This window comes from Salminus brasiliensis, chromosome 16 (genome assembly GCF_030463535.1).
Source record: "Salminus brasiliensis chromosome 16, fSalBra1.hap2, whole genome shotgun sequence".
Classification (NCBI taxonomy): Eukaryota; Metazoa; Chordata; class Actinopteri; order Characiformes; family Bryconidae; genus Salminus; species Salminus brasiliensis.
Window position 1 is genome coordinate 2,542,348 of NC_132893.1, and position 15,235 is coordinate 2,557,582.

General features: G+C 40.3%; 2 protein-coding genes and 1 pseudogene across 2 annotated transcripts; all 3 read right to left on the reverse strand.

Annotated features, from left to right (window-relative positions):
- Positions 1–1,743: 1,743 nt before the first annotated feature.
- On the reverse strand, positions 1,744–2,766 carry LOC140537232 (trace amine-associated receptor 13c-like). Its single transcript, XM_072659559.1, has 2 exons — positions 2,689–2,766; positions 1,744–2,577 (listed from the first exon to the last, which is right to left on the reverse strand). Exons 1-2 carry the CDS (start codon positions 2,764–2,766, stop codon positions 1,744–1,746), a joined length of 912 nt encoding a protein of 303 aa, XP_072515660.1.
- A 3,794-nt stretch (positions 2,767–6,560) lies between these two features.
- LOC140536891 (trace amine-associated receptor 13c-like) lies at positions 6,561–7,598 on the reverse strand (annotated as a pseudogene).
- A 6,029-nt stretch (positions 7,599–13,627) lies between these two features.
- LOC140536854 (trace amine-associated receptor 6-like) lies at positions 13,628–14,653 on the reverse strand. Its single transcript, XM_072658909.1, has one exon. It carries the CDS (start codon positions 14,642–14,644, stop codon positions 13,628–13,630), a length of 1,017 nt encoding a protein of 338 aa, XP_072515010.1. The 5' UTR covers positions 14,645–14,653.
- Between the last annotated feature and the right edge of the window lie 582 nt (positions 14,654–15,235).

Genomic DNA, 15,235 nt, shown 5'->3' on the forward strand with positions numbered 1-15,235 from the left:
AGCTATGGGGGGGGTGGACTTTGATGGTGAGAAGGCATGACAGAGCCTTGAGCCTGCCCACGGTATTCTGAGTTTTCCTTTAATTTGTCACACTGCTCTACTTTTGCTGCAAAATGAACATTGTAGCTTACCCAGGTCAGATAATGAGATCATGATGACTAGTTCTAACAGTAGGGTGTTTTTTTTGTTCCTGCTTGCTATTTAATTTTCAAAACCATGTCTATTAATCTCTTAAACATCACAGAAGAGCTACCAGCTCACTACTTGTTCATTGCTATAAATAATTAATCCAGTGTGCATTGTTGTCCATGTGATTACTAAATAATTATCCTACAACAAATCCATATATTCTTAAGGTTGTATGCAACCAAATGAAAAATTTGACTGTGTGGCTCCACTGGTCTATATTCTTTGTAACTGGACAAAAATCTATTGCATGAGAGCAGAACCAAGAATCATAGCAGCTTTTGAACTCTAACAGTGATCATTTATTTTTATGAGTAAGTTATTTATCTCTTTTAAACTAAACTTCTTAATCTTCTTAATTCTGTCTATATTGAAAGCTACTTTTCTCTTTCCCAATATTTTGAGATGAGACATTGTGAATTTTTGTTAAATTCAGTGATTTTATCATACTTCAAAAGACATATTAGCAACCATACCGTGCATAGACTATTTCATGGAATTGTTAAAAAAATGCTAGTAATTAATATTAATGGTGTTATACTGTGCGGTACTGCCACTGCTGTGCCAACTTACTTCATGGCTGCCTTTCACCAAAGTGGACATCCTGCATAGTAGACCGCAGAAGTGAGTTTACTTATTTTATTTACTAGCTTCAAGGAAGTTAACATTACAATACAATTTACACATAAATGTCAGTAAACAGCTATTATTGTGGCCTATAATTTAGACCACAATTATGTATTTTATCACCCACATAATCATTGTATTCTCTAAAATGACAACTTCTACAAAAGAACATGGAAAGACAATGAAAGTCAATGGTAACATATTTGATTTTGTTTGGGAGCATTTCTATTGTCCATTCATCATGAACTTTTAACACAATGTAACAGAACAACTGCCAGATTTACATTAAGTCAAAATAAGGATACAAGGTTTTTGCATGACAATAATTATTTGCTCTACCTCAAATGATTATCAGCCCCCCCAACCTTAAAAAGTATTATGAAAATAAATGTAATAAATGTAAATGTGATATGCAGCATATTATTTACACAGTTCTAAAATTAAAATGAAGAAGAGATAAATACACAACATTTTTAATAGCTCTTATTTATTTCTGCACATAACTGAGCTTTTAAATTATTAAATAATTAAATTATTTTAAATTATATAAAAGGACATTCATTATGTTTGTTCATCTACTTTATCTTTGCAGTTCCACTGAACAGCCATAGCAATAGATTATAATAGGTGGCTGCTTTTAGATATGTAATCCTTTTATATGCAAGGTAAAATTTCACAAAAAAATATTTTGGTGTGGCATTCATCACTCATCAAACATGTGTGCATGCAGCTTTTTTAAGTAAGGACCCTGGTTTCTGAAAAGGACATATTATGTACTTAGGCTTCTCACTAGCAATCTCCAGAGTTATGGGACATTTCAGATTACATTTGATTTAAACAGTCTTGCTGATAATATGATAAAATAATAAAGATAAATCTAATATCATAAGCAATTACAAGAAAAAAAGGCTTGCTGATACACACCTTCAGTTATGAGTGTTCTTTATACAGTTTAAACGTTGAAGATGAGGATTCAAATATTCTAAAAGTTACAATGTATTTAACTGATACTCTAAACCATGGATAAAAGATGGCATATATTAGTGGGTTCATAGAAGAGTTGATGTACATTAGCCAGCCAAATACAGTCCACACCATTGACACATTGGTCAATTTTTGAACTGTTAAAGAACTGATATAAAAAGGAATCCAGAAAGCAAAATAAAAAGATATTACAATTCCCAGAGTTTTCGCTGCTTTGGTTTCGGAGGAGCTTGAAACCTTGCCTGCATTTTTGTTTAAGGCACCGTTCACCACTGCTCTGACAGCTTTAGCTTGACGTCTTGCCACATGAAAAATTACTGAATACAAGACCAGAATAACAGAACAAGGGAAAACAAAAAAAATTAGAATGCTGACGATGACCCAAGAATGTTTTATAAATACCACACACTCTCCATAACACCTGGTGGATATCTGAGATGGAATGAGGTGGTCATTAAAGTACATATACATAATAACATACAAGAAACAAAAAGACCAACCTAGAATTATGCACACAGCCGTTTTGAAAACAGTGATTCTACTAGAATAAAGCAGAGGGTCACTGATGGCCATGTACCGATCAATTGCAATAAAAACCAGGCTACAAAGAGATGATAACACTGAGAGGCCATTGATTATTGGAAAAACAATGCAGGCCATTTTTCCAAAATACCAACAGGAGTCTGTCAACTGCATTATTTTCACTGGCATAACAAACATTCCCACGAGAAGATCCGCCACAGCCAGAGAGAGGATGAGCAGGTTGGTTGGAGTGTGGAGCTGCTTGAAGTGAGAGATGGAGATGATCACCAGCAGGTTCAGAAACACAGTGCACACAGATACACATGAGAGGACAACGAACAAAAATACATTCCCAGGACCGGTTCGGACCTCCTTTCTGCAAGATGCATTGTTGCCAGGAAAGCAGAACTGAACTGTGAAGTTTTGCTTGAAGTCTGTGTTGTCCATCTGAAATAGGCACAGGTCTGTTGGTTGGAACTGCTTTCCGGCAATGCTGAACTGGCTGATTTGGCCCTTTTGCTCTCTTTATACCAAAGCATATATCCTCCCCCTCACATTTGAATGGCAAATCCGCTCCTCACATTGCCATCTCATGAGATATTCATAATTTCATCAGTAATTACAGTGTGGGCAAATGCAGATTAGGTGTGGACGGTGTGGGTATTATAATAGACCATAATTATATAATTAATAGACCACAGCAACTATTGTAGTTGTGTAGTGATACTAAACTATACATGAATAATACCTGTCTTATAGATATTATTATTTCACATATATTTCAGTATCATGCAGTCACAGTGGTGCTGCAGGTGGCATGTGTGCCACACTGCTCCAGGGGCCTGGGGGTGTGGGTTCAAACCTTGCACTGGTCTCTGACTCTGAGTTGGTTTGTTCTCCCCTTGTCTTTGTGAGTTTGCTCTGGTCTTTCTAGGTTTTTGTTTCCCCACCTGGTAGGTAAAATAGCATGTGTGTGGATGGGAGTGTGTCCACAATTCTCTGTAGTGAACAACTAGGAACAACAGATGCCATATTACAGAACTGCAGAATTATCTTTCTCGGTTAACAGTGAGGGGAAGGTAAGGAGTGGAATTCTTTACAGGAATGCAAGTAGCTAATTAGCTAGATGAAGAGATTTTAGCACTGCCAACACTGACAAAGTGAGCATGAGGATATCATTCTTCTAAATATCACACTTCTAATGCATTTTAATGTCTCTCCATGTGAAATCCTAAACGTTTTACTGATAAGAGTGGAGTTATGAAAGGACTACATGGGGCACTGGTGGCGTGGGGCAGTGGTGGCTCAGCGGTTAGGGTGCCGGGCTATCAGGGTTGCGGGTTCGATTGGCGGTCTCAGCAAGCTGACACTGTTGGGCCCTTGAGCAAGGCCCTTTACTCTCTTTGCTCCCCGGGCACTGGAGTTGGCTGCCCACTGCTCTGGGTGTGTGTTGGTGTGGCACAACAGATAACACCACTGCCAGTATGCTACCACACCACGTGGAATACTGGGGTTCGATTCCCGGTCTGGGTGACTATCCTGCGCTACACCAATAAGAGTCCTTGGGCAAGACTCCTAACACTACACTGACCCACCTCTGTGATACGAGGAACCTTGTAAGTCGCTCTGGATAAGAGCGTCAGCTAAATGCCATAAATGTAAATGTAAATGTAAATGTACTCACTGCCCCTAGTTCACAGATTGGTTAAAAGAGGACACATTTTACTGTACTTAGTTCACACCCATCCAGTGTTATTTGTAAATAATGTAAACATTTCAGATTATATCAAACCTGTAACCATTTAAACTGCTCTGAATCCAGTGTAATATTGTAAACTGATTGTAATATTGTAAACACGTATGTATAGTGTGTCTGTATTGTGTGTATATGTATAGTATAAGTTAACTAATAAGTTGTAACTAAGTGTCTTGCTATTTACGGCATTTAGCAGACGCTCTTATCCAGAGTGACTTACAAAGTGCTTTGCTATTTACCCAAGAAAACCTTAGCTAGTTAGAATAGACTAATAATACAAAAGATACCTCCAAGCTTAGACATTACTAAACACAATACAATAAGGCGACCATAGAACTATTCGTCCAAGTACTCTCTGAAGAGGTGGGTCTTCAGTCTGCGTTTGAAGACAGCGAGCGACTCGGCCGTTCGGACACCCAGGGGCAGCTCGTTCCACCACTTTGGTGCCAGGACAGAAAAAAGCCTGGACGCTCGTCTTCCGCGGATTTTGAGGGATGGTGGGTCGAGCCGAGCCGTACTTGAAGCTCGAAGGACTCTTGGTGCGGATCGGCTTTTGACCATTGCCATCAGATACGGAGGGGCTGGTCCGTTCTTGGCTTTGTAGGCCAGCGTCAGGGTTTTGAATCTGATGCGGGCAGCTACAGGAAGCCAGTGGAGAGAACGCAGCAGTGGAGTGACATGGCTATCCCTTTCTGCTGTGACACTGAGAATTTCCCCACTGCGGGACTAATAAAGGATTATCTTATCTTATCTTAATGTGTAAATATTCAGTATTACTATTACTACCATGAGGAACGATGCACGTGAGCTTTTCACTCACCTTTATACCTGTGTAATGTCATGTGATAATAAACTTGATTTGATTTATTTTGAGAGGACAGAGGGATGGAGTTACAAAAAGCAGATCTGGAGACTCAGAGCAAACAGGAAACAGAGAAACTTCAAATGGAGTGGTGTGAATGTCTGGCCAGAAAATACCAGCATGGGGTAATTAGTAGACTCCCTAAAGACATTAGTTTGGAAGCTATTTTCCCAATATTCGTAATCATTTATTAAAAGTGATGTGTTGATAATAAAGAATAATTAACTTTATTGATGGTTTTGCATAAATAAAAAATTATTCAACCCTTCGCACACTATTTGTAAGTGATCTTTAAGCATTTTTGAGCTCATGAAGTTATACATGAATTTTTTACAGCATCAAAGTCACAGAAAGGGTTGTCAACACAATATGCCACCATCTACTTACAGTAATACTAATGTTTTAGGTCAATTTTGCTGAATCACTGGTGTGAACTGCAGTGAAACAACTGGTGCACTTACACCACTCATGACATGTGCAACAATGACCCTACTTGGAGCAGCTACACTTTACAGATCCTGTAATTATAGCACCATCCACAGCTTACCGATTCACTAGCTCCACCTTTTATACATCAAAGCCATACTAATCTACTTCATGATGTATAATAGTGCCCTTAGTTTTAGGGATTTATTCACACTTATACACAGTGTACAACTAATGTGCATGTAACAAACATATTCATAACATAAGTGTGTTTATAACTGAAATGTGACCATATTTACCACCACATGTTTGGTTAATGTGTTTTAAGGTAATTATTGCTTGTTTATATTCCCTCATTAGCATGCCTTCTTCCTATTCATGAATCTTTGCAACTGATAAATTACAATTACATAACATGTAACTCATTTGTAGATAAAAGCTTTATGAATAATTTACTAACAACCATATTTACATGATATAAATACATATATAAAACATTTGTAAGAATATTTACAAATTATATGTTTCTATTTACAAGGACTTTACTAAATGCCTATTAGTAGTTTAATTACTGCTAAGAAACAGGTTCTAAAATAAAGTGTTTTATTAATGTAGACATTTTTTGACAGAAGTATTCTTAGTAGCATTCTATGTTGACATATTCTCTAAAGCAATCAGTACACAGTACATCCACACTCCACCCCCCAGAAACAATCATAGCATAAAGCAATATAAATGAAGTTTAATGATTCTGTGCTTAATTTCTGGTACAAGGTTGGGTTTGGGTCACAGTTCAGCATGAATTCTTCATAATAACATTCAAATTATTATTTTATTATCCCATGCATTTTTAAACTACCAAACTAACATATTTGTACAATAAAAAGGGTATATAATTTGTACAATTTTCATACTTTAAGAGAGGCAGCTCGCAATATTGGTTTATCAGTGTTTTGTTTTATTGTAAATATGGAAAACAAGCATTTGCAGGCACTCACAGCAACACAAAAATATTATTTTCAAATATTATTTCAGTTCAGAATCAGTACACCGCTACTGCACCAATACCAGTACTAACTAATAAAGACTTTGTGTTGTAGATAATAATTCTACACAGAGCTGTGCAGCACAGCATTAAAGATAGATTTAGTTTTAGTAAAAAAAAAGCTGCATGTGGTTAAAAATCGAGGCCCTAGGTTAAAAATGCTCACTATGCAAATTAAATCTTGAAGATGAGGATTCAAATATTGTACATGTAACTGTATACTTAACTGATGCTCTGAACCATGGATAAAAAATGGCATATATTAAGGGGTTCACAGAGGAGTTCATATATATTATCCAGGTAAACACAGTCCACACGACTGATGTAGTTGTCAAGCTTTCAACTGACAGAGAACTTACATAATATGGTATCCAACAAGCAAGGTAAATAAAAATGACTGTGCTTAGTGTTTTTGCTGCTTTCATTTCGGAAGTGATTGATAATTTAGGTATTGGCTTGTTTGAGACACATTTTTTTAAAGCTCTGACAGCTTTAGCCTGTTGTCGTGCAATATAAAAAATGACTGAATACAATATCAGTATAATAGAGCAAGGGGCTAGAAATGAAACCACTAGCTCAACAATTACCCAATAAAATTAAAGGACTACTACACACTCTCCATAACACTTAGCGGATATCTGAGATGGAAGAAGATGGTCATTTATGTAGTATGCCAAGAGGACATAGAATGCAGCAAACGACCAGCCAAGAATGATGACTAATGTGGTTTTACAAACTGTGATTCTAGTGGAATAAAGCAGAGGGTCACTGACAGCAATGTACCGATCAACTGCAACCAAAACCAGGCTACAGAGAGATGCTGTGGCAGAAATAGAATTAATCACAAGAAAAACAGAGCATGCTGTTTCTCCAAGATACCAACAGGAATCGATTAATTGCATTATATTGACAGGCATAACAAACATTCCCACGAGGAGATCCGCCACAGCCAGAGAGAGGATGAGCAGGTTGGTTGGAGTGTGGAGCTGCTTGAAGTGAGAGATGGAGATGATCACCAGCAGGTTCAGAAACACAGTGCACACAGATACACATGAGAGGACAATGAACAAGAGGATATTCCCGGGGCCTGATCGGACCTCCTTTCTGCACGATGAGTTGTTGTCTGGAAAACAGTACAGAATTTCCATGTTTTGCTTGAACTCTGTGTTATTAATCTCCAGGAGATTCATCTCTGTCCCAGGCAGGCAGTACTGAACTGTAAGGTTTTTCCTGTACTCCATCTAAAACAGAAGCAGGTCTTTTATGTCATTCAGTAATGTTACACTGACAGATTTAATGTTTTGCCATGCCTTTTTATACCTAAGCATAATTTCTCCCTTTGATATATGATTGGTTAGTTTATCTCTTGCATCAGTCACTTAATGATCTGGAGAGAGGTGTGGGGATGATGGAGTACATGAAAGATACCTATACAAACCTGGGGATTACATTTTCACAAGCAGTGACCTGAGCAGTGAATTTCTGTTTTCTGTAAACTTCTGACTTCATTGTGCTGCTATCACTACGAGTTACACCCACAGGAAAGATATGTGAGCACTGTCACGAAGCGGACATGTAAAACCAAACCATGACACTATAATGGTTTGTTTTGGTTAATTAGCAGATCCTTGATTTTTTCCCATTTTTAGCTTTTTTCCCAACTTCATTAGGACCCCTTTTCCATTATTTGGTCCTAATGAAGTTAATCTTGGTCTCACCAGTCCATACAAAATCATCATATGGTGTTCTGATTACTAATGCTGATGCTATCTCATGATATAACAAGAAAAATGAAACAACAATAATTTGCCCAGCTCAGTCCTGTGTTGAATGACATCAGACGGTCAATACATTTTTGGGAGAAGTGGTGCATTTTCTGAAATAATTGCAGGGGTGCAAATAGTTTTGGCCATGACTATACAGACAAATGGTCATGGACTATCTTTTTATTAAACAATTATATAGCTATACCTTTTATATTCTGGTGTTGAAGAAGCAGAACATGCTGTTTCTCCAAGATACCAACAGGAGTCTAGAAATTCTATTATTTTCACTGGCATAGCAAACATTCCCACGAGAAGATCCGCCACAGCCAGAGAGAGGATGAGCAGGTTGGTTGGAGTGTGGAGCTGCTTGAAGTGAGAGATGGAGATGATCACCAGCAGGTTCAGAAACACAGTGCACACAGATACGCATGAGAGGACAATGAACAAGAATATATTAGCAGGGTTTGTTTGGACCTCATTTCTACAAGACAAGTTGTTCCCAGGAAAGCAGTACTGAACTGTGAGGTTCTTCCTGTAGTTTACTGTGTCGTCCATCTGAAAGAGATGCAGGTCCAGCTACTCATGTCATATTTAGCATTGCATCATTGCTTATAGGTGTTATAATCTCAAAACAGGTGAGGCTAGAGGGTTCAATGTTCTTTATGCATAACAAATTGTTCTCAGCTTATGTTTAGAGAGGCCCTTCAAACTATGGTACCACTCCCTATGGTCCTATGGTACAGGACTAGGAGGTCCCTATGTAACACAACTTGCCTTCAAGCCTCTATCCACACCAAATAACATGTCATTTGGGTCCCAAATCCAAATTGAAATGTTTGGATTTATAAAATATTACAGGATTAAACACGAAAGTCAAGGATCAAGGTTTAAACCTCACAATTCAGTATGTCAGCACTGTCTACCATTCCTGCCTGCCCAAAAGTCACAACCATCATCCAATCTCTTGCTGAATGACTACTGTCCCATCACTCTCACACCCATTGTGATGAAGTGCTTTGAGAGGCTGATCTTGGCTGACATAAAGAGTCTTCCTGGCACTCTGGACCCTCATTCATTTGCCTTCTGTGCTAACATATCTATTAATGATAATGTCTCTCTGGCAATTCACATAGCACTCCACCTGGAATGAGCTAACACCCATGTTACAAAACCTTTTTTTTATTTCTGCTGTGTTTACCAACACCAGATCAATAATTGGCATCATCACCAATGATGATGAAGGACCATACAGGGAAGAAGTGAAGCTCCTTGCTGAGTGGTGCACTGACACAGTCTCTCCCTCAACATCAGCAAAATCAAGGTGCTGATTGTTGACTTCAGGAGGGGGGACAGAGTGCACAGACCCCAGACCATTTATGAGGCAGCAGTGGAGAGAGCAGCAATGTCTACACTTTGTCCAACAGTGGAGAAAAGTAATTTTCCCTAACAGTTAATTTTCAGTTTCTACAGGATCAATATGGAGAGCAACCTGACCAGGAGGATGCCCCACTAAAGTACCCTTTCCCTGAGAGGCCCAGGGATATAAAGCCAATCGGGAAGTCACCACCCAGATCGGATCCAGTGAGGTGGGATCGCTTGACTGTGTCCTATGGTCAGTCGTGGTGCATTCTATTGAGGAGGGGGTTGCCACTGGCGCAAGTAAGCATTGGGCTTGGTGTTAGATGGAACAGCAATACAAAGTCAAACAGAGTAAAGAACAATCCCCACTTGGTCTGGAATGGATTCAGATGTTTGGCCTGTTGGATGTAGGCTTCTTGTGGTCTGTCCAGACTAGCAAGGGGTGGTTTGCTCCCTCAAGCCAGTGCCATGTATCATGAGCTATGAGTCACCTGTTTGCTGTAGTTCCATTTGGCAGGGGTGATATGGTGGAAGAAGTAGGTGCAGGGGTGCAGATTCTGGCCACACCTACCTCAGGGGCATCGACCTCTCCAGTGGCCACTTCACGAGAACACCAATGCACATGTTTTACCACTGCCAGACCCTGCTATGGTGGAGAAAAACAACCAAAAATCAAGCTCCAAAATGGAGTTCTGCAGACAAGATACGAGAGCTCAGCCTGCTACAAGATCCAGGCCTGCAATCCATGGCATTGCCTGATGCCAGAGGAGGTCTAATTGCAAATGGTGTGAGAGAAAGCGAAAGAGAGACAGAAATCGCATGAGGCTAAAGGCTAGTCCTAGCTGCCTGGCAATAAAGGTAAAAAAAAGGTAAAGGTGCATGTATTTGTCACTGTACAGCATACAGCGAAATGTGTCCTCCGCATTTAACCCATCTGGTAGTGAACACACACTCACACACACACACGTTAGGGGCAGTGAGTACACACACACACCCAGAGCGGTGGGCAGCCAACTCCAGCGCCCGGGGAGCAAAGAGGGTAAAGGGCCTTGCTCAAGGGCCCAACAGCGGCAGCTTGCCGAGCCCGGGAATCGAACCCACAACCCTGTTATCGACAGCCCGGAGCTCTAACCGCTGAGCCACCACTGCTATGCCTTGCAAATATTTGCTCCCTCGAGACAGCACCATTTAGCTAGAGGAGCTTACCCTGTTAAGAGCAGATAGGAGCACAGCTCTGTCTGGGAAGACTTGAGGTGGAGGCATGTGTCTTTACATCAACACAGAATGGTGTAACAATGCTATGCCCTGCTCTCCGCTGGGGGTTCACGATTGTGAAATTTTATTTATAGCGACTTCTTTGCACGGTTTGAGGCACAAAATGACACGTTGGCAAGGAAGATCATGCTCAATCCAGACGAGCAGGTGTTGTACCTGACTGCAGTGGATGTGAGGAAAACTCAGAGTTAACTCAATGAAAGCTGCAGGACCAGACAACATCCCCTGCAGAGTGCTCAGGGAATGTGCAGACCAGCTGACAGGTGTTCTTACAGACATCTTCAACATCTCCCTGAGCAGCTCCACTGTCCCAACGTGCCTCAAGACCACCACCATCACCCTGGTGCGAAAGAAGTCCACTGTGTCCTGTCTCAATGACTACCATCCCGTGCACTTACTCCCATCATTATGATGTGCTTCGAGAGGCTAGTCATGAGGAACATCAAGACACAACTGCCACCTTCCTTGGACCCCCTGGAATTTGCATATCATCCCAACCGCTCCATGGATGATGCTATTACCACTACACTACATTTCTCTCTTTCCCGCCTGGAGAAGAAGGACACTTATGCCAGAATGCTGTTCACAGACTTCAGCTCAGCATTCAACACCATCGTCCCACAGAACCTCATCTAAACAGCAAAGGGGACGAGTCAGCAAAAGAGAGGACCTCACCTGAATGTAGACAATGCTGAGAAAATGATTGTTGACTTCAGGAGAGCACAACACAACCACTCTTCGCTAAACATCGAGACGTCCTCTGTGGAGATTGTTAAGAGCACCAAGTTCCTTGTTGTCCACTTAACGGAGTACCTCCCCTAGACTCTGAACACCAGCTCTACAGCCAAAAAAACCCAGCAGTGTCTCTATTTCCTCTGAAAGCTGAGAAAGGCCTGTCTCCCTCCACCCATCCTTACCACAGAAGCACCATAGAGAGCATTCTGAGCAGCTAAATCACTGGAACTGCACTGTCTCTGACTGCAAGACCCTCCAGTAAATAGTGAGGACATCTGAGAGGATCATAGGAGTCTCTCTCCCATCCTTCATGGATATTTACACCCCCTGTTGCTTCATTGTGTACGACCCCATGGGAAAGAAGATATCGCAGCATCCGGTCCAATGCAACAAGACTCTGCAACAGCTTTTTCCCACAAGCCATCAGATTTCTTAACTCCAGAGACTAAATGAATGGACTCCTCCACACACACACACGCACATTTTTGTCTGCACTCTCTGTCTCATTTGCCCTCTGTGTTTGTACTGTACTGTCTGCATTGTGTTGTACTGTCTGTATGCACTTGTGTTTCTGTCTGCACTGTGTTTTGCATCATGGTCCTGGAAGAACATTGTTTTGTCTCACTGTGTACTCTCTAAATAGCCTTATCTTAACGGACATACAATATGTTGCCAAAAGTATTTGTCGGCCTGCCTTTGCAAGCATATGAACTTGAGTGACATCTCATTCATAATCCATATAATGTCGGGACACCCTTTGCAGCTATAAAAGCTTCTCGTCTGGGAAGGCTTTCTACAAGGTTTAGGGGTGTGTTTATGGGAATTTTTGATCATTCCTCCAGAAGTGCATTTGTGATGTCAGACACTGATGTTGGACAAGAAAGCCTGGCTCACAGTCTCCACACTAATTCATTCCAAATGTGTTCAGGTTGTGGTCATGACTTTGCAGGCCAGTCTTCTACACCAAATTCGCTCACCCATGTTTTTATGGACTTTTGTTCACTGGTGCGCAGTCATGTTGGAACAGAAAGGGGCCAACCCCAAACTGTTCTCACAAAGCATTAATGGTGGTAGCTGTTTTAAATGAGCAGTAGCTATGAACCTAACAGTAGCTATACACCTGCCTTCCTTCTCTCTGCACCTCAGTAATTGGGATCTCAAACCATAAGTGGCCACATTACACAAGGCATCAAACCAAACTGCAGACACCACAATTTTAATTTACCTTGCAGAAAAGACTTTTCAATATTATAAATAGCCTCCACCATTTCAATCCTCAATTCCACAACCTGCTCTTAATCAATCAGTGCTGCACTTTAACACCTACCTAAACTGTTTTTTCTAGGAAAGAAGATATCATTTCTCCCTCAATCATTAACCTTTCTTGCAAAAGTGTTACTAACCTATTATCATTTATTGATTATCATTTAACCTTATCAGTGCTGCCAGGTATTTGTCACATCATCCATGTATGCCCTAAGAGGTAGGAGCCAGGTGCCATAAGGCAACCGCTCTCCATGCATGACCAATTTAAAACCCCTAAAAAATTGCCTCCATTGCTGTTGTAAATGCTAATGGAGAAATTGCACACCCTGCCATTGTACCCATTTCCAGTCATAGCCACATTTAAAGAAAAATCTACCACACAGAGTTTCAAGAGTTTTTTTTCTGCTTTTGTGTTTGAATATCCAGTCATTTCATTTATAATGGTTTATAATCCTGAAGGGCAGGAAAGAGTGAGGGTTATTCTACACATGTAAAGAGAGCAAAAACAATCCAGGCCATGGGTTTATCTTTTTTTAGCTTATACATGACCGTATACCAATTCCAGCTCTTAGAAGCTCTAATGTCTAAGTGCTAATGACTTCAAAATATAACATCATTAAGTTTATTTGTGTCCTTTTAAGGCTGAATTGCTAATTATTACATTACTCCTGTTGATTAAAATTATTTTTCAAAGATTTGTTTACTACAGTCTAAAACAACAAATAATGTAAACATTCTGTACCTTATATATTACACTGTCCTAAATGTGGTCAGTGACTGAAGTGGACTTAGCTTAGTCACATGAAATCAGCCTGAAATTAAAAATGTTCTGGGAGCAAATTAAACCTTGAAGATGAGAATTCAAATATTCTACAAGTTAAAATAAACTTTGCTGATGTTCTGAACCATGGATAGAATATAGCGTAGATCAGTGGATTCACAGAGGAGTTCATGTACATTAGCCAACCAAACACAGTCCAGACTATTGATGAAGTTGTGAAACTTTCCACTGATAGAGAACTTACATAAAATGGTATCCAGCAAGCAAGATAAACAAAGATCACAAGTCCCAGAGTTTTTGCTGCTTTGGTTTCAGAAGAGTTTGCAGACCCATGTCTCTTTGAAGCATCAGTTACAGCTCTGACAGCTTTAGCTTGATGTCTTGCAGCAATAAAAATGATTGAATACAAGATCAGTATAACAGAGCAAGGAGTTAGAAAAAAAAGTACCATGTCAACGATCACCCAGGAGTGTTTTACAGACACTACACACTCTCCATAACATCTGGAGATTATCTGAGATTGAAGAAGATGATCATTAAAGTAAAAATAGGTGATAACATACAACAGACATAAAGACCAGCCTAGACTTATGAACAGAGAGATTTTAGAAACTGTGATTCTAGTGGAATAAAGCAGAGGGTCACTGACAGCAATGTACCGATCAACTGCAATCAAAACCAGGCTACAGAGAGATACTGAAACTGAGAGACCATTGATCATTTCAGAAACAGAACATGCTGTTTCTCCAAGATACCAACAGGAGTCTATCAGCTGCATTATTTTCACTGGCATAACAAACATTCCCACGAGAAGATCCGCCACAGCCAGAGAGAGGATGAGCAGGTTGGTTGGAGTGTGGAGCTGCTTGAAGTGAGAGATGGAGATGATCACCAGCAGGTTCAGAAACACAGTGCAAACAGATACACATGAGAGGACAATGAACAAGAGGATATTCCCGGGGCCTGATTGGATCTCCTTTCTGCACGATGCACTGTTCCCAGGAAAGCAGTACTGAACTGTGAGGTTCTTCCTGTAGTTTACTGTGTCGTCCATCTGAAAGAAACGCAGGTCTGTCAGCTGGAACTGACTCTGTTGTGTCGTCCAGTGATGCTGACCTGACAGACTGGGCTGTGTTTCCACGTTTCTTTATACCCATTTATGAATCCTCCCACTTTCATATGAGTGGCTAGAGTGTCCCAAACACCAGTCACTCATCTGACACTCAGCATTACATCACTGCATTAGTGGTTGGGCCTAAGTTGGCCAATAGCTAATGTCATCATAACTGATTGGGCACAAAGAATCAAAGAAAATCAAGAGATTTGCTGCCTTACAAGGGATCCTATAAGCCTGAAATACTGAAATATATGACATTTGGTTCTTTTGGAATTGTATAATAGCTCAAACGGCAAACCCCATCACAAGTAGCAATTAGTGGCTTGGGCAAGTCATAGCACTGTCCTCTCATTTAGACAGCCCTCTGCAAAGTAATTGGCACAATACCCTGGTATTCCATTAAAACTCTGTCACCAAGAGTGTGAGAGGATCAACAAGTGTGGCACAGCTTTTCTGCCACCAATTTGGTAATAGAAAGTTTGGTGCAGAACCTTTGAGAACTCTCCTCCATGGTACAAAGAGTTCTGC

Coding starts and splice junctions, on each gene's coding strand:
- LOC140537232 (XM_072659559.1), bottom strand. CDS start 2,766: ATGGACAACACAGACTTCAAGCAAAACTTCACAGTTCAGTTCTGCTTT. Junction 2,578..2,688: donor ATGCATCTTGCAGAAAGGAG/GTCCGAACCGGT, acceptor CACTTCAAGCAG/CTCCACACTCCAACCAACCT.
- LOC140536854 (XM_072658909.1), bottom strand. CDS start 14,644: ATGGACGACACAGTAAACTACAGGAAGAACCTCACAGTTCAGTACTGC.